Below are 20366 nucleotides of genomic sequence, written 5' to 3'. Positions count from 1 at the left end.
AAGGCAGTGAGACAGACTTCAAAGGATTGTAGCCAACGAGTCCACAGAATCAGAGGCTCACCGGGTAAAAGTAGGAAGGGAGGTGATGGTGAAAGGGAAAACTCAGCCATTCTCATTGCCAAATTTTATGTCTAAGAGAGAGACGCTGACAGCTGGTAACTGCAACACCCTAAAATCCTTTTTTATTGTCTCCTTTTTCTTTTACACCTCTCAGACCAAAGCAATCAAGCTCATCTCACACAAAGCAGCCCTACCGCACATGGCTGCATAATCGAACCCTGCAACTAATATCGCAGTGCACATTGTGAAATATGGACGGCAGTTTATCCCGGCCAGTACCCCCATGCCGCTAGATGGAGTCCTCCTTGCAACATGGAGGCACCCCGAATTCCAGCAGGGCATCATGGACAATGGAGTTCAGCTTCACAGCCGTGGGGGCCGCCAGGGGATGCTGCAGGGAGGCACGAATGTTTTTATTATAGCCCGGAAGTACTCCCTAATCACGGGGATGGAAGGAATGAAGTACTTCCGGGCTGAAGAAAAGAAGAAGTTTTTATCTGACCCGGAAGTACTATGAAATCAAATGGACTGAGGGACAGAATCACTTTCGGGTCAACGACTATAAAAAGGACTATGGGAAACCCAGCAGACTGATCCGGAGTTGGGAGGGAGTGTTACAGAGCTGCTGGGTGGAGAGGAGGATTGTGTATTATTGCTGTTATTATTGATTATTGTGAGTATAGTGGAGGTGGAGGTGCTTTGTGCTCAATATTTACGAAATTAAAATAATCTATATATATAATTCACTAAGGCAAGACAACCATGGAAAGCATGCCGGAAGGGGCGTGGATTCACTGAGCCGACAAGTAAGATACCGATGGCGCACGCAGGAAGGAGCCACGGCCACCAACTCCAAGACCATTGGATACGACGATAACTCGCAGAGCCACGCCCACCAACTCGGACGCGACGACACAGAAGACACGGCGTCATTTATATTCGTCTGTCGTAGAGGCCTCATGTACCTGCACGTTGACTGTTCATAGAGGCATGTTTCTCACGGAGGTAAATCGCCATATGCAGCGTGTAAAACGGTTTGCAAGGGGTATCCTATGGGATCTTTAAAACAATCCTTTACAATTGAGGTTAAAACACAATGAAGTAAGCAGTCTTTAAAAACCTAGTTTTCGGTTATGACGCACGACCGCGTGCACCATAGCAAACTGTTTTACAAGCTACATACAGCAATTCGCATCCACGACAAACATGCGTCTTCTTAGATGCTCCTGCAGAAATATGGAAGACATTTCCCTGCCCACTAACACTCCTTTTTCACCGGCCCGCTTCTACCCTCGCTCTCCAGGCATTCACACTGCCTGCCCATGTGCCCAGATGCAAAAACTCACCGACCACCCAGTTAGCCCCTTTCGTTTGTCCTAGGAGTCCACATGCACGTCTGAACCACGTTGACTTTTCATTATTCTTTTCGGTTTCGACACCCGACAGCGTCCACCATGAAAAACCATGTGAAAGGAACAACGAAGCCCCGCCCAGAAACTCTACCCCTCCTCCCACGTGCTCAGGAACGCACCTCAGACCACTGCCCGCCAAATCAAACAGCTCATCAAACACATACTCACTCACTTTGGTCTGTGCTGCGGTCCAAACCCAGCTGTGAGCCACGTTGACTATTCTTTTGCCCTCCATGGCTACCGCTTCAAATGTATTTTATGGAAACAACACTTCTTTCAATGTTATAGAAATTCCTGCTTCAGGTCACTGTTTGTTTCTGTCAGTCGGGTTTTTTTGGAGAAATGTCATTGACGAAACTGTTGCTCGCAAACTTCGTAACATGGCTGTTAGCTTTGTTTGCCAACATTGGGATAACTTCTGTGACGTGGTGTCCATTGTTCTTAGTCACAGAGGCATTGTTATACAGTCTGCCCAACAATACGCTGATTACATGAATACGTCCGGAGTCTATGGTGGCGAGGCAGAAATTGTGGCAATGTCCCAAATCCTTCCAGCTACTATCAGCATTTACTTCCAAGAACGTCCTCATGCCTCTTCTCGAGTTTACAATCCGGCCCAGCATCTCTTCATATCCCTGCTCTTTAGCAGTCCTTTGGATCATGGGCATTACGAGGTTCTCATGCCTCTCAAATACCCATGTTATTACCTTCTGGTGACATCTTTTGACTCTGTCGGTATGTGCACACAGCGTGCACACCCACTTGCTCGCCACACTAATGTGACGTCACCTGCCCACTCTCCTCTTCCTGAAAAACATTTAAAGACACCCTCCCCTGAACACACGCATTCCACACAGGACTTTCAATGCACCTTTTGTTCCAAAAGCTTCAGAGTGCACAAATATCTGAACGCACATTTGAAAAAACATAACACTAACCGAATGATGCAATGTGGACATTGCCAACAATGCTTCGAGACAACTTGCGCTCTCAAAAAACACTTACGAACTCATTCCACTCTCACCTTCAATTGCACATTTTGTAACGAGGACTTCACAGGTGTGATGGATCTCCACAACCATATGCAGATCCATTCAACGCAAACATTTGTATGCAAAATTTGCGACAAACACTTTCACGCACGCAGATACCTTACTAACCATCTCAAAACACATTCCCTGATGAATTCTGTTCAGTGTCAACACTGCTTTAAAACCTTCACACGCCAGAAATATCTCAAAGCACATTTACACACCCGCTCCACTGAACCTGGTGTCTGGACGTCTTGTCTACGGGTTTGTTTGTGTCTGTCTGTCTATCTATCTAATAAATCCAGCTGATAACTTAATATTAGATAGATCTGCTCTTTTTTCACAAGAGATCTTAAAGCTATTTGCCTCAGGACAACATATTCAAGAAAAACTTTACCAGCAAGAAAAAGAAACATTTTGAGATAGTAAGAAAAGACACCTACCATCCTGCATAAGCATATAATCCTGCATAAAAAGCCAACGGCAGCTTGTCCAGTGTCAAAGAACTGGTGTCAAAAGCACTGTCAAAATTTTCAGTTTGTCCTACAAAGATAAAAACAGTATTTCATTCTTTTCAAATGGTGGCTGAACCACTGTTACTACATGATTACTTAAAACGCATCCTTCTCTAAAGTAAAGAAATCTTTCAGGAATCCTAAACACAGTAACTTAATGGGAGAGGCAAATGGGGAAATATTTTGGGTTCTTACAGTAGAGGCCATATGGGCATTGATCCAGAATGCAAACTTTCCTGCAAAGCAATCTACTAACCAGCAACACAAAGCTTTTAGTCTTGGGCTCCAAGGGCACAGAGTAAACATTATTGAGAATAAAAAAAATATAGGCTACAATGTAATTAAAAATAATTCTATTTTATCTCTCTTAAAAGCCTGTCATTGATAACATGTATTGCGTGAGTTCAGACACTGATCGTTAATATTGAAACATTCAGCATAAGAGGACCGCAACAATTCTTATATTTAAAAGAAGCATTAAAAACAGTGTTAGATATGGAAATGTACTATGTTATTTCACAATAAATACTGCTTTATTTTACAAAAGGTATTGCCTGGAGAGGTCAGTATCATTGTGTATGTGTGTGCTGGATGTTCTCTGACGGCTAGTGAGGGATAGATGGGATAGATTATGACATTAAAAGATGTCCAGAGCATGTGCATGCACAAAGATACAGACCACAGTATGCAATATCCTTTGCATAATAACACAATATTTTTATGAAATAATGCAATCTGTTTTTTTTTTTGTTTTTTTTTTGAATGGTAGGAATATGTTTCCATAGTAGGATACACAGACAAGGCAGAACAGAGTTAACATAACAACATGCTTATACCTCCAGTCTTTGCCATTGTTAAAGATTGCTTTAATTCAAAATATGCTGATATGGACAGTAAACAGGAATTACAGATATTGGTTTAAAGATGAGTTAGGTTTTGATGCCAAGTTATACTGGTCCTTAAGTCGTCTGCAAAAGAGTGAGTTGAGCCTCCTATTGCCTGGCCCATTCTGTTCACTTTCTCCAAAATTTTGCGATTCACAATTAAGAGTTGTTTATAACATTTCTTAGTTCGATTTAAACTTGAGGCGAACAAGCAATATATGATCCAAAGGATATTGGACTGACAACATCATGGCATGTGAATTTGATGTTTGGTTCATTGCCGGTGCTACAGCCATGAAGACCATTTTTGAGTTAAAGCAGATCCCTTTTTAATAAATTTCACAGATAGACTCCAGGCATGGCATGATCTGGTTCATGATTTAAATTTTTTTCGACCATTCTTTGGTCTCTAAATATTATTTTGATATGTTTTTTAGGGATTCTGAGGCCAACAAATCAAGTGTAGTAAACTTAATTTTTGTTTACAGATGTTTTTGATTCTGTTATAAAAGAATTGCCTTCTCCCATGGCACCTTCTCATTTTCCTTTTCCTTGCCACCATTTTTGCTGATGGTTTCTGTGCCTCTAACTTGGTTAGACAACTGGGAGTGTGTGACAGGTTATGTCACTACCATGACAACTTAAATGTCTGCATTGACCAATCTTGGATTTAAAACAAAAAGACAGTGCTATTCTGATATTTATTTCTAAGCTTTCTTTTTGCAATCTTTTTTCTTCTGACCTTAAAGTATGATTTTCATTTAACATTTGGCTCTGTATCTTTTTAGAATCTTGACTACTTCACGCCATTTTTTGACAATGATTCTGGATACATCTCTTGGCCTTAGTGCATTAAAATGTTCTATTCTTGGTTATGACTTCCTATTTAATGCATCCATAGTCTGAATTCATTTTCTCGCTATGTCTATGGCCAAGATTGGATTGTCTAGATGTCCTGACTATCTGCTTGCTCATCGGCCTAATAAAAATGTATTTGGTACACCTAGCTACACCTTCTCATTCAGCCTTTCCCTAGTACCAATTGGCAGCACTCACAGAAAACTGAGTTGTCAATTAAAAATTCTGCCAACTACATGCTTTTGGAGTCACCACACATTTTTGAGTTGTGGCATAAACAATCAATGCATGCTGCAAATTGTGCAAAATTGTGGATCACAGGAGCTGAAACAATACATTTATTTTACCTGAAGCAAGCTTGATCATTCCTGGCACAATAATTAAACCCAAGGCCCCCATCTTGACAGTGGTAAGTGCTATCTGTAGTTGTGTGGTGCCCGTGACACTCCAGCAATTCACAGCCACAGCAAATGCTAGGTAAAGATGAAGAAAGATAAAAGTGATTAAGTAAACGTGAGAAATAAAATGGCAGGGGCAAAGTTTCTGTATCCAACAGGAGGCAATGAATTTCACTATGTCTTGTCTTCTAGTCCTTACTCATTAAAATACTATCTATCACCATCAATGTAGTACAGAAGCGAACCAAACACTGTCATGGGGGAATGTCAGAACATTATGAAATCTTTTTTACTTTGGTTCTTCCATCAGAATATTATTATTTTGTTTTTTTTGTAATTTGGGTGATGTCAGTGACTTACCATTTTGAATTTCATTTTGTGTCATGTGTACTGCCATTTTCTGTATTATTTTCATGGGCAACAAATATTGTTATTAGATACCTCACCTTTTACCAGTTACATTGGCGTGATGGGTGATGTAAAGGGTGTGCGCCATGTGATGTCACCATGTAGTCACTTTTAGTGACTTAGCACTACAAAACTAAACAAGTTTAAAACTGTACGCATGGCATAACAGTTTGGTGTATATGGTGAATAAGTTACCTGATATGAATGTTTGAAGCATTTCAAATTAGTTTTACTTACTTCAACCAAGAATCCATGAACACATTTTTATTTACTAAATATTATAATATATAAATATTATAATATCTGTCACAAATCAACACATTTAAATTACACGGTTTCAGCATTTAAATCATGTGATCATAATCCAACAGTTTCATTGGTAGGTGGTCTTTCCTCATTGGTCAGTGGCGTTGCAAGGTTTTTGTCTTGCAGTATGTAAAATACTGTGTACATACTAGCTTCTTCTATCGTGCTATGACCGAAATGAAGACATATTTGGCCATTATAACCTTATAACATCAGCAAAGACTAAAAACTAAAAAAAACTCAATTTTGAAAAAAATGACAGTTACTAGGTTTTCCCATTACATGTGAGATTAGGCTAAGAGCATGATGGAGTACAAATCAACAGAGGTTATTCTTAACACTTGAATCGTTGATAATAACAGCAGTTCACTACACAAAGCGCTAAATGCAGGGAAGACCCAGGATTTGAACCAAGAAATCACTTCACTGCAATGCAGCAGCTGTACCTCTCTACCACCTGAGCAAATCTGCACAACAGGCGCGTTTTCACTATGAAACACACACGTATTCAAATATCTACTTATACCGGGCAATTCAAAATGAAAGAGCAGATTTCAAAAATGTATTTCAAACAAACTGTATAAGACAGAAACACATTCTGCACATCACTGGATACAGAAAAGTTCAAAGTTTAAAAGCCCACCTAAAAGTACCAGTGAATACCACCAAGCGCTGTTTCTTGTTTATAGTATTTGGCTTCGCTTCACTGGCTTCCAGTTCATTTTCGAATCCATTTTAAGATCCTTGCATTTGTTTTCAAATCCTTTAATGGTTGTGCCCCAGTTTATTTGTCGGAACTGCTGCACCCTTATGTACTGCCTCGCTCTCTCAGGTCAGCAGACCAGATGCTTTTACTTGTTCCCACGGCACGATGCAAACTCCAAGGTGATCGGACTTTTTCAGTTGCAGCCCCAAAACTCTGGAACGACTTGCCGTTGCACGTTAGGCAGGCTCCTTCACTAGCTGTCTTTAAATCTTATTTAAAAAACACATTTTTACTCACTGGCTTTTAACCCAGTATGATATGTTGGTTATCTGTTTACTTTTAATTATGAATCTCTTCAGCTCTTACGTGTTTCTGTTTCATTTACCCATTCATTTTTCATTAGTTATTGTGTGTCTGATATGTTGGGTTTTTATTGTACAGCACTTTGGTCAGCATTGATGTTGTTTTTAAAGTACTTTATAAATAAATAAATGGTAAAATGGCGACAACACCACAAGAGAAATCATTTTGCATGTTGCAATTTGCGAAGTGTGAGTCCATTGTTTAAGTGCAACGTGAATTCCACCGACGTTCAACAAACAGCCGCCTCGTGATAAGCAAATTTATGAGTGGCATAAAACATTCATAGAAGAAGGTTGCATATACAAACGTAAAAAGCACTGCTCGTCCACACACGTCAGATGAAAATTCCTAGCGTATCTGAGGTGTGTTTGAATGGAGCCCTAGGAAATCCACATCATGGGCAAGCATATATTCACCGTTTTGATGTTTATCGTGCTACACATGGTGCTCATTAGGAGTGCAAGCAACCTCAAGGACCATAAGACCAAACTTTGAACTTTCCTCTATCCAGTGATGTGTGGAATGTGTTTCTCTCTTATACAGTTTGTTTGAAATAAATTTTTGAAATCTACTCCTTCATTTTCAATAGCCCAGTATAATTCCCTACAACTCAGTGCCCGATAAAAACATCCAAACAGACTTGAGTGGTGAGAAATTTGCTGTGTGTTGACTTCAGCTAGCTGAATGAAGGAGGGGTGAGTGCATTCTGCATGCTGCTAACTGACACATTTGCAAAACAAAAGTGCTTATCACTGGGTAAATGGCATGGTGATAAAGAGCTGTGATAAAAATTAAGTTGGTCCGGGGCAACGAAAAAATTTGCATGCTTCAGAGATTCTAGTGTATATGATGCACTAGTGAGTTTTCATCTGAGACCTACTGGGGATGAGGACAGAGCTCTGACTCTGATGTAGTACTTTTTCAGAACAAACAGCTCTCCGGAGCAACTATAACCACAAAGACCACCGTAATCATTTTCTTAAATTTCTGTTGGATTGAGGACAATAAATGGAAAATAAAAACTTCTCTTTTTTCTTTTGTGTTTTTACAACATAAGTGTATATAAAAATAATAAGATATTATATCAAATATTGTGCCATTTTCATTTTTAATAAAGATGCATGACCAGTGTACATATCATTGATATTTAGATTAAAGCAGGCATGAAGAAAAGATCATAATAAAGTCAAATGACTACTTACAGACTCCAAGTATGCTGACCATTTTAACAAGTACTTTGGGTGCTGAGCAGGGGCTGAAGAAAGGTTCAACAATGTATCGGCCAAATGCCAAAGCCACCACAGACGAGGCAGCAGGCCTAGATTGTTCAAAGGACAACAAATGGTTTAAAGTTAGAGAGGTAATGCAGTTGTTTTTCTAAATATTTTGTAAATTCTTTGCACAGTAACTGACCACAAATTGCCCAACATTTATACTGCAACTGGCAGCTAAGAAACAAAACTGCTGTATTGTTACACGAAATGGGTGTATTCTCCACTTTACAGGTTGCAAAGCTTCTATAATTACGGAAGCTGCAGAATTTATAAAAGCACTTTTAATTAACATTTTTATCATCACAAATACAGTATGTGGTTGTAACTTTGTAGTGAAGAGTTCAGCACTGTTTTACTGCTGGATAGATTTCACATTATTCAAGCAGACAGAGAACCAGTGCTTTGTTCAATCAATTAATCAGCATTTATTTATATAGCACATTTTCATACAAAAAAAATGTAGCTCAAAGTGCTTTACAAAATGAAGAATAGAAAAATAGAAGACACAATAAAAAATAAACATAAGTCAACATTAATTAACATAGAATAAGTAAGGTCCAATGGCCAGGGTGGACAGAAAAAACAAAAAAAAAACTCCAAAGGCTGGAGAAAAAAATAAAATCTGTAGGGATTCCAGAACAAGAGACTGCCCAGTCCCCTCTGGGCAATCTACCTAACATAAATCAAACAGTCCTCTTTGTATTTAGGGTTTTCATGGAAGGACTTGATGATGATGGTCACGTAGACTTCTGGCTTTCAGTTCATCAATGTTGGAGCATCATGATGCTTTGAGTAGGTGGTGGTGGCGCAGGCCGCCACCACAAAGAAACCAGAAAAAGAAACAGAAGAGAAAAAGGAAAAAAAAGAAAAAAGTTGAAAAAAGACAGGAGGGGGACTGGTCATCAATGGTGTAAAAGCAAATAAAACTACAGTTTGTAATTCGGACATTGAAATTCTGGCTGTTGGTCATTGTCCAAGCAGATGTGTTATATCATCCTTAATTATGATTATATTCCTCCCTCTGCAAACAGGGACTCAGCAATAGAAATGATTTACTCTATCAACCAACACCAACCAAGTAATTCTTACCATGCATACTAGAAACAATGACACATTTCAATAAGTTTGTGTCACTTTCCACTCAAGAAAATAACAAGCTGGACCTGCACTATTCTAATGTTAAAGGTGCCTTTAACACTAGAATTACCAGAGCCTACGAAAAAACTCGTAGATCCGTCCCACCTTAAATCGCTTCTTAAAGCCGTTCTCACCTCTCCGCCAGTGTCTTTTGTAATCTAAATGTGCTGATAAAGAAAAGCTGCAAGTAGCCGGCTATTCCATCCCACACTGACTTAGAACGTGCACAAACTTCTCCCAGCTCATGCCTTGATTGATTATCTGGGAGTGAAGTGGAGTTTTAGAGTGGAAATAATAGATCATTATTTGGAATACATGCATTTCATGTGTGTTCCGTTTCTACAGTAATCCATGTAAACACATTTTTACAACAGAAACGTTTTTCATATTGCAGTAGTAAATGACAAAATGTAGGCATAAAATATATAATGTATGAAGCCTGAAGTCCAAATATCAAAGAAACACTTTCACAAAAGGTACAAATATAAGAAAACAAGTATGCTTTTATTCAAAAATATAACTGCAGAAAAAAAGCCGCCTTAGCATGCCACATTGACACACACTTACTACAACTGCTACGGTAGCATAATGGTATCAGCTGCTGACTAGTAATGAAAAGGTCATGAGTTTGATCCCGCATGACTCAATTTTAAGAAGTAAACTGCTCTTATTCTTACTATTTTAGAATAAAAACATACATTTGATTTCAGTGTGTAACAGCCAGTGTAATCTATGATACTTGTAAAGGTTAACTTTGTTTGTTTTTTTTTATTCACTTTTCATTCTCTCAGTCGTGTTGAGGATCCTTCCCTATCCTCCTAACCCCTCCATCTAACACTGCTGTTTTCACATAAGGATGTGCTATAGCTCTGCAGTGTACTTGTGACTGCATTCTTGTACCAATGCTTGCGAACTGAAGGGCATTTTCGTGGCATTGCACTTTTCGTGGCATTACATGTCTATTTTTTGAGCATGCCCGTGTTGCTCAAACACAGGAACATATGTTGGTGTACAAGTATAACAAAACAAGTGCACTTTTATTCTAGACTATAAGTGAAGAAAAAATAAAGCAAGTTACAGTAGGCGGTTGATACGACAGCTTGCGTGGTGCAATGCTAATAACTGCTGATTTCCGATCTGTGCTACCTTATATAAAATCATCACATTCAAATATTAACAATCCCCACACACCCTTCCTACATTTACGACATGTGTACTTGTTGCAGTGTACACACCTCTCTGTGCTATGGTTCCTATTACACTGAATGAGCACCTGACACTGTACTTTCTTCCCTACATAAATAACATTCGAGCTATAGCGCGTCTCCAAATAAATAACATTCAAGCTATAGTGCGTCTCCAAATAAATCACATTTAAGCTATAACTTGTCTTTATGTGAAAACAGCACTGTCAGATGGGGAGAGGGAGATTGTGAACGTGACTGAGAGAATGGAACTGAATTAAAAAAAAAAAAGCTAACCTTGCATTTACACTGGGTCTTACAGACTCACTGAAATCAAATGTATGTTTTTATTCTAAAATAGTACAGTACATGCAATATGTACTGTCAGATCGGGTTTGAATACACACTGACACTGTTACAGAAGGCATCAGCTTATTGCAATTTTACTTGAAAACGAACAGCGTCAGATCAGATGCATATTCACAACCGATCTGACGCTGTTCTTTTTCAAATAATATTGCATCAGTGCGATGATGATTTCACATATATTGTCTCTTTCATTCATCTTGCAGTTTGTAATCAGTGACCACATGTTTTTTTCCCAGATCTTGCCAGTTCGCACATGTTGCTGTATGGTGGTGTTTCTTTTGTACTCCAGGACATGCAGAGGACAGAATAGTACAGAGCAGTAAGTTCAGCGCTATATGCAATCAGACAGACAGACAGACAGGCAGAGAAGGCACTAGATATATAAATAAACAGGGAAGGTGCTGTATAATCTATACTAATAAAAGGCAAAGCCCTCACTTACTCACTCACTCACTCACTGACTCACTGACTCATCACTAATTCTCCAACTTCCCATGTAGGTGGAAGGCTGAAATTTGGGTGGCTCATTCCTTACAGCTTCCTTACAAAAGTTGGGCAGGTTTCATTTCGAAATTCTACGCATAATGGTCATAACTGGAAGCTATTTTTCTCCATATACTGTAATGGAGTTGAGCTCGAAAGCCGTGGGGGGCGGAGTTTCGTGTGACATCATCACGCCTCCCACGTAATCACATGAACTGACTGTCAACGCAGTACGTTTAAAATTTTTCCTTTTCTTTTTCATAACTTCTTTAACACACTACTTCTCCACTGTGAAGTGCGGGTATTCTGCTAGTAGATATATAAAAAAAACAGCTAATAGATAGATAGGAAGGAAAGGCACTATATGATAGGCAGACAGGGAAGCTCCTATATATTAATAAAATTACTGTTATTACTATATAGATAGACAGGGAGTTCAGGCAGGCAGAACGGCGAAGGTTAAATAAAAAAATAATTTTCTCCCCAGCAGGGAACTGAACTCAGGTCTCTTGAGGTACAGCAAGTCCACTGCACTCTAAGTGCGAGAACTTTACCATTACACCACAGAAGCTGATGTGCTGTGTTTGAACCTTTTATGAAAGTGTTTATTTGATCTTTGGCCTTCAGGCTTCACACATTTTATAGTTTATGCCTACATTTTGTAACATTTATTACTAAAATATGAAAAAGTTTCTGTTTTAACATTGTGTTTACACAGATTACTGTAGAAATGGAATACACATGAAATGCGTGTGTTCCAAATAACAATCTATTATTTCCACTCTAAAACTCCACTTCACTCCCAGATAATCGAGGCATGAGCTGGAAGAAGTTCGTGCACGTTCTAAGTCAGTGGGGGGGATGGAATAGCCGGCTGCTTGCAGTTTGTTTTTATCAGCACATTTACAGGACAAAGGAGGCTGGCGGAGAGGTGAGAACGGTTTTAAGAAGCGATTTAAGGTGGGACGGGACTACGAGTTTTTTCGGAGACTTTGGTAATTTTAGTGTTAAGTAAATTACTGGCACCTTTAGGCATATCTGACCACAACTTGATTCATCTTATTTCCAGCTACAAGCCCATTATTAGCAGGAAACCTGTTACCACCAGAATAGAAATGGAGTCTGGAGACTGAAATGGCTCCGAATGAATGCTTCTAAATGACAGACTGGGAAATGATGTGCATATAAAATGAGGACAATATTAAGGAACTCAGTCACTGCATCACAATGTATAATAACTTTTGTTTCGACACTGTGATAAACTCAAAGGCAGTTCGTTGCTCTCCAAGCAACAAGCCCTGGATTACTAAGACGCTAAAAGGCCTCCTGAATGAGGAAAAAGAGAGCATTCAAAGCTAGTGAAAAAGAGGTTGTGATATCCTCCGTCACATATTCAGTCTGTCACTAAGGCTCCAAAATGTGCTGCTACTGTAAAAAAAAATCCTGTATTTTTCCAATTCCAACATCACGCATCATAAAGCCTTTCAAGAGGATGGTCCTGAATCCTCTTGTGAACGATCACTTGTACCTACTGTATTTTATTTATTTAACAAAGACTGAAGTGGAAAATGCAATTATCTATTTGCATCACAAAGCCTATTGTCATCTGGACAAAGCTGTCAGGTTTTTGATTTCTATAGTGTTTTCAATACCATCCAGTAAGCTCAGAAATTTGCAGATGGATGATGCTATGATGTCCTAGATATTGTAAAAGCTGTCAGGCATATGAAAATAGAGAATATATTTTATTAATTAAGGATTGTGTCTCTGATGAAGATGGGAACAACATGGAAGCATCACAAGGAAAACCATTTCTATTTCCTCACACTGCAAATGTAACACCAGGTCATATGTCTAGCTAAAACTCTCTGATGATTTTGCACTAATGTGGTGTATTGACAGCATGACACCTCTGTATTGAGATTGAATATATGGGTCAGGTGGAAAACTTTATTGGTGCAGAAAATATTATCTGCAGCTTAGCATTGTCAAAACCAAGAAACTGGTTATTGTCTTCCACTGCACTGAAGAGCCTCTATGCCTGGTCGCTATAGATGTGGAGGTGGTACACTGCTACAAGTACTTGGGTTCCACATCAATGACAGGCTGGACTGGTCTCGCAACACAAAGGAGCTCTATAAGAAAGGGGAGAGCAGGCTTTTTTTCTTAGAGACTGCACTACTTTAATGTGGGTTGTGACATCATTTGCATGTTCTACAATTCTGTGATGGCCAGTAAGATTTTCTATACTGTGATGTGTTGGGCTGGTAGCATCACTTAAAGAGAGGACCACTGAATCAACAAGCTAATTAAGAAGGCAGGCTCAGTTATGGGTTGCACTTTGAACCACCTGAAGGTAGTAGTGGAGGAGAACGTAAAGACAAATTTGATGGCCATTAAGTGAAATGTTACACATCCTGTCTCTGACATACTAATATTAAGTACCTTTACCTGAGGAATTAGTCAGTAGAGTTTACACTATTGGGGTTCCTTCACACCATTATAATGAGTCACTGTGACTGTGACTGCTCTTTTCATATTTGGCAATATCAGAAGCTGTCTTTCTTTCTAGTAACAGTGATGTGTATTTGAGAGGGGTTGTTTTTGTTTTGTTATAATTTTTTTTTTATTAATTGAACGTTTTCAAAAAGCTAAGTTCCTCCCTTGACTCGAACAAAACTTCTATCTATCTATCTATCTATCTATCTATCTATCCAAAATACATCACACAGCAGAATTCCTAGAGCAATTTTTTTATCAATATTTAGGTTTAAAATTTTTGCGTGTTGTTTTACTTTTCTTTGTTTTTAACTGTTAATGAACCTTCTAGACGTGTCACATTTTTGGAGTATTTCAAAGGCAATTCTGAAGAATGGCTGAGAGGGTCAAGTATCTGTTCCAGTTGAGATTCTAATGGTAAATAATTCTTATCATTGAGTAATACTCACAGAACAAACAAAGTGTTCTGTTTTGCTTTGAAGGATACCTCAGCATATGTCCAGATGGAAAAAAATATGTTTGAGGAATCCTCACAAGCATTTTACTAACAGAAATAATGCAAGGTGTGACTACACCAAATAGCACATTTTATTCTACTAATCTCTTTGCTAATGTCAGCAAATACTCCTGCTGGTTGATTTTCTGATGTACAGAAACACAACATGAAGAATTTCATCTTTTTCTAAATTTTCATGAGAGTATAGAGTATTCCTTTTTCATTTTGTACCCCAGAAATAAACCAGGTGGTAGGCATCGACCATTCTCTTTCCATCGACCACATTGAGCACCAGCATCTTATCTCCACAGATAAAATCTAAATCTTTGTGTTAACAATGATGTCAGTCTATCAGTCTTTCTCAAATTTAAAACTTGCCAAACCTTACTCACTATGACTAAAGAATACAGAATATATTATCTGCATGCTCATCTCACAGAAACTTACCGAATAAGAATAAATTGTGCCCAGAGACGAAGAAATGCTGGCATGGGTCCCAAGGTTTCCAAAAGATAAATGTAATGCCCACCAGACTTCTTAATGCATGTGCCCAACTCAGCATAGCAGAGCGCTCCTAGAAACCAAGCATAAAATAAAGGACATCACTGTAAATGAAAGGGAAAAATATTCACAAATATAAACAAATTAATAATTCATATTGTTAAAGCAGAAAACACATTGGTACGATATGATTTTGGGGCATATAAAATATTAACTAACCAAAGGTGATTGATAGACTGAATTGTTTCCTCTCATTCTCTTTGTCTGTTATGTTAACATTTTTTACATTTTTATGACATCTGTAGCAACATTTAACAAAGACCAAAGCCCACACAATACTAAAATGAATGATAAGCAGGTTAGTAAAACAGACGGATTAATAATGACCAATATTTTTTTTCTGAGATTCGGGAAGCAAAAAGGAAATATAATTTCACTGCAGAAATCAAATCTTTTTAAACAATATTAGATTTTATTACTCCTTAGACATTTCAATAGTGGTTTCTTTTGAATGATCTATGGTAATTCTTACAACAATCTTTTAAACTAAACACAGTATTATCAGATGTTCATTCTTATGTGATGAGCCATGAAACACCAGGTAGCAGATCTTGCCAAAACTGTAAAATATCTTTTGACGATATCAAACTCAAACTAAGTTTTGGGCGAACACAGAAACACTTTGCACCAGTGTGGCTTCTGTCTTAGTAATTGTTCTTGAAGCTATTTATGAGATGTTTCTATTGTAGTTGTATTGAGTGTATTGAGTCAATCTAATTATAATCTTTTAGATCTTAAAGTTATTAAGACAAATGCAATGAATAAAATTGTGAAAGAGTAAAATGATAAGAACCTAAATCTGTCAATACTCTAAACTCACACTGAGCTTACAGAAAACAAGAAAAAAATAAAATAAAAAATGACCAATTCAAATATTTCTTCATTCCTAAAGCTGGTCTATACTGTACCTTCTTAAAATATGCATTTTAATTGATAGCTACAGACTTAGCTTATGTCTTATATGAGAACATTTACACTTGATTCATTTAAACTGCACTCAAAACATTCTGATATGACATTAAACATGTTGTTAAAAACAATAACTCATGATGTCAGTCCTTTCTTTCCTACTTTAGTCACTGTGATCATTCAGAGCATTCAGTTCACTCCTATTTTTCCCAGCTCTCCTGCTCCCTACATCTAGCCTGTTTTATTAAGTTACAAAACCCTATAAAGCACAAAGTGTAAGTACATCTGTAAAGCTGTCATATTCGATTATGTGTTCAAAGGAGAGCTATCAAAGTTAAAGCTTTAAATTATGTGATTAATTTTTAAAGGTATATCGTATTATATTTCCTTATTTTTAAAACCAGGGGCCTTGGACCTAGCGAGGTTGACATTATTAAAAAAATTAATTCTGATTTTAAAGGTTGTCTTTAAATTGCCCAATTTTTATATAAACATTTAGGTAACTGAAATGGTTTTCCATTGTTACATAAAAGTAGTCAAAATTCAATGCAGAAATGCACAAGAACAGCAGTTCTCAGCCTGTGCAGTACACAAATGTGGTATGCAAAGAAACAAAAAAAAGTATAAAAAGTGGGACTTAATTAACAGTTCATTACACAGTGCCCAAACCCAAGTCACCGTGCTTAGCCATGCTTCAGTTTCATTGTTCAGTCTCACGGTGCTCTTGCTGTGACTCTTGCTCTCCTGTCTTTCTCTGTTATCCATTTTCAATATCCAATATTCTATATTTCTGGAATATCCACAATCCTGAATTGAGCAGAATGTATTTGAGAATATTCGGTAATTTTTTTTCATTAAGACTAAATTATTTTTATAGATCTAGGACACAGGTGTCAAACTCCAGGCCTGGAGGGCCGCAGTGGGTGCAGGTTTTCTTTCTAACCCTTTTCCTAAACAGTGCCCACTATTCACTGCTAATTAACGTCTTTTCCCTCTATTTTAATAGCGCTGTTTTTAAGGATTAAGTCTTCTGAATTGATTCTTTTCCTCATTAAATCTCATGAAATGAGACTTGAAACGAGCCAACAGATGACCAGCTAAATTGGGGCTTCAAACTCCAACCAGTTCCTGAATGAGAAGCTGATTCTTGCTGTTAATTAACCCCGTTATTCAGTTCCATAGATTTCTTTTGGATCTCTTTTTGCCACAGCAGACATTTCCAAAACTGCCGATATTCTGTTTTTTTCTAAGAACTCCTAAAATGTTTTGGCAACCTTAGCCTTACTGAGACCTTCATCTTTATTTTCAGATTTTGTTTGATGGGTACAGGTGAACTGGTCACGTCCTGCTTGGTTTATGTCTCATTACTGTCCGGCTGCTAATTAAGAAAAAAACAACTAAGGGGCCTGAGTCAAGCTAATTAAAGCTAAGGATAAAGAAGTTAATTAGCATCAAAAACTGGTCTCTAATTAAGAAGATGGTTAGAATGAAAACCTGCAGCGACTGCGGCCCTCCAGGACTGGAGTTCGACACCCCTGATCTAGGGAAGTCAAAAGCCTGACAGCACTGTAGGGAGAAGAGAAAAGTTATATTTGAAGTGTAGCTAACATTAATGTCAAAGAAGTACACAATTTGTATGATCATTTATGTCCTGTTTTATAACCTGAACATGTATATTCATATCAGTACTAGAGCTAAGGTGGAAAGTGGCAAGTTTTTTTCAGGCATGTGATAGGTCAGTATGCACACAAAAGCTGGAGCCCAAACAGTACAGCCAGCAGGACCAGCTCCTCCACACCCGGTGGGACATGGTAATAAACATCACTTTGTAAAACATGGCTGACAGTGCACACCCAGAAAACAATGCAAATCAGGGTAAAGTAGAATCAAATATATGAACATGTTCATGCAAAAAAGCAATAGACTGAAACATAATTCAAAACCAGAAAAGGACTATTATTTTGTAAGTATTTGTCTGCATTTATTTATATATTACCATGAGAGAACAAAGGGACTCCTTTAGCCTCACCAGTTTGGATTATGTGACAAGTTGTGTATGTTTCTAACTTTTCTAGTACCTTTCCATAGTCTATAGGATTAATTAATACTTTTTATTTGTCTTTCACCTTTCACAGTGACTTAAGAACATTTACTTTAAAAAATTCCAAAGGATAAATCTTAAAATAGTAGTCAGAACATGACTCAATTATTTCTGAAACTGAGATCAAGACAAAAACAAAACTATAAAGCAAAACTCGAAAATCCAGGAGCACAAATCCAAAACTCAGAAAAAAAACACTAAACTCTAAACAAACTTACAAATTCAATGGGAGCTCAATGAAGTGTCTATTGTAAAGGTTAGACTATAAATACTCACACTAAAACTTTCCTTTATACTGTGGGGTCTGGTTGAAAGATCCTCACATGGTTTGGGAAATTCTGGGATCCCCCAAGGGTCTGTGTGTAGGTGCAGTGGATCACAAGCTTAGTATTTGACTTGCTATTTGTGATCATATAATAACTCATAGGAAGAAGAGTATATTTACTCATTTATTCTTATTTTGGAATAGCAGGCCTGGCAGGTTGTTAATTTGTCAGTGCTTAGCATAATAATAATAAACAGATTCTCAAGCTAATGGAGAATAACTTACTTCATGCATTTGATTTTTACTTTATATATATCATCTTTATATATAACACCCATGCTTATAATTCTTTACTTAATTAATTAGTATAAGTGTAAATAGTATGACGTTATTCTGCATTTAGCCCTGCAAGTAGGCCCTCCAACCTGCAGGGAAAAACCTGGGGGTTGGTGGCAGAATTGGCACTCTAGCCACCACAAAAAAACCTCACACTGTTCCATTCCATCTGAACTATGTGGTGCTGAGGTGTCACCCGCTGCATGGCTGCACTCGGGTCCTAATCTGGGATCTTGAGTTGGTTTGTCATGTGGCGGGTGCAGCAATGCCTGTATTAGCGCCTGCTCCTAACCCCTTTCTCTTTCTAAATGGAAGGAAATGAAGCAGACTTTAGCTTGTGTCTGCTTCTTTGGGTTTGACAAGTACAGTCAGAAAATGGACTTGCAGGCTTCTCAAGGATGTGATGTTTATCTGAAAACAGAGTTGTTTGTTTAGAGTCTAATCAGAATTTATGAGGTACATACTAATCAAACATGTGAGGTGCTAAAGGTAATGCAAATTGTATAAAAGGCTTGTGTGCAACTGAGCAAAACACATACGCATGAACATTGTAGCTAGGGTCTGTGCGTGTCAATAAAGATATTGTTGCTTTGGACAACTGAAGAATAAAAGTGTCAGTGACTTATTTTACTTACTGAATTCCTTCAATATATTCTCAACTACCCTATCATGCAGCTGTGACACGGCAAATGTTACCATTCAACAGCCTTAGACAAGAGTGACCAGGGGCAAAAAGTCTAGCCCATTCCTGGCAGTACTGATAACTTTTTTTTAATATCAACTAGAAACAGAAGGGCTTTCTACGTGGAAAACCGATAACAAGTTCCAAATAAACAACACAAAAAAAAAACAGTGTCAAAGTAAAAATCAAAAGCCAAAAGTCAGCTAAAGTGTCCTAAATGTACGTATTATTCTTTCTCTCTACTCTCATAAAAATATTGCTTTTAGACCAGCCGATCCAAAGCTTTGGTGCTAGTCTGAATGTGCTGTCACCTTTCATAATGGTGACATGATGACATCCTGTGTCCATTCATCAACAATTCACGTGACTAGCTATGCCTATGAAACAAATATGGAAAATGGTGGCGCTTGCTAGGACATTTTGTAAGCCAAAAAAATCTTCCATCCTCTGGTTTCTTCCATCCAAGTAGTATTTTTCCTTAGTTGAAAAAAAAAGAAAATTGCATAACTCATTTATAATAATTGTAAAATGGTTTTTCAAAGATCAAACATATATTTGCTATATTTTACGGCTGCTGATGAACCTTAACCCAAGCTTTCTGGAGAAAAGTGTTATTTTACTTACCAAAAGCAGAGAAAATTCCTGCAGCCAACCAGATGATAAGAGACAGGCCGACATTGCCAGAGTTTTTCAGGACACCTTTTGGAGCAATGAAAATGCCACTTCCTACCATTGTGCTTACAATAAGGCACACTGAGCCTAGCAAGTTGAGTTTTTTCCTTAAATAAACAGTTCCTGTACCTGCCATTTCTGCAATGAAGCTACTGTCTAGTTAACAGTGCTTTTGGGCACTTTCCCACCCCACCCATCCCTCTCTCTCTCTCTCTCTCTCTCTCTCTCTCTGTTTAATACACTGCCTAGTGTTAAATGAAAACTCCCCTCATCTCCAAAGTAAATTAGAAAAAGTCTGGGACAAGGAAATTAATTAATTAATTTATAAAGTTGTAAACAAAACTGGATGTCTCTTTAAAGCCTGCCAGTCACTAACTGAGACTGAACAGTCCTTTGAAAACATTTCAGTGTCTTTCAGTGATATGAATTGCAATTAAACAATTACATCAACCAATTA

The 20366-nt window shown here is 37.9% G+C and overlaps 1 protein-coding gene across 1 annotated transcript in view; it reads right to left on the bottom strand.

Moving 5' to 3' along the window:
- Positions 1-20366, bottom strand: part of LOC120538598 (cystine/glutamate transporter-like) — a 91406-nt gene that overhangs the window by 48818 nt on the left and 22222 nt on the right. The window contains exons 2-5 of the mRNA XM_039767987.1: positions 14831-14957; positions 8144-8259; positions 5108-5233; positions 2947-3046 (exon numbers count right to left, since the gene is read on the bottom strand). Of these exons, the coding sequence (XP_039623921.1) occupies positions 2947-3046; positions 5108-5233; positions 8144-8259; positions 14831-14957 (469 nt within the window). The remainder of the gene's footprint in view (positions 1-2946; positions 3047-5107; positions 5234-8143; positions 8260-14830; positions 14958-20366) is intronic.

This window comes from Polypterus senegalus, chromosome 11, assembly GCF_016835505.1.
Source record: "Polypterus senegalus isolate Bchr_013 chromosome 11, ASM1683550v1, whole genome shotgun sequence".
NCBI classification, from domain to species: domain Eukaryota; kingdom Metazoa; phylum Chordata; class Cladistia; order Polypteriformes; family Polypteridae; genus Polypterus; species Polypterus senegalus.
The sequence above is the reverse complement of the archived record's forward strand: the minus strand, read 5'-3'. Positions and strand labels throughout refer to the sequence as shown.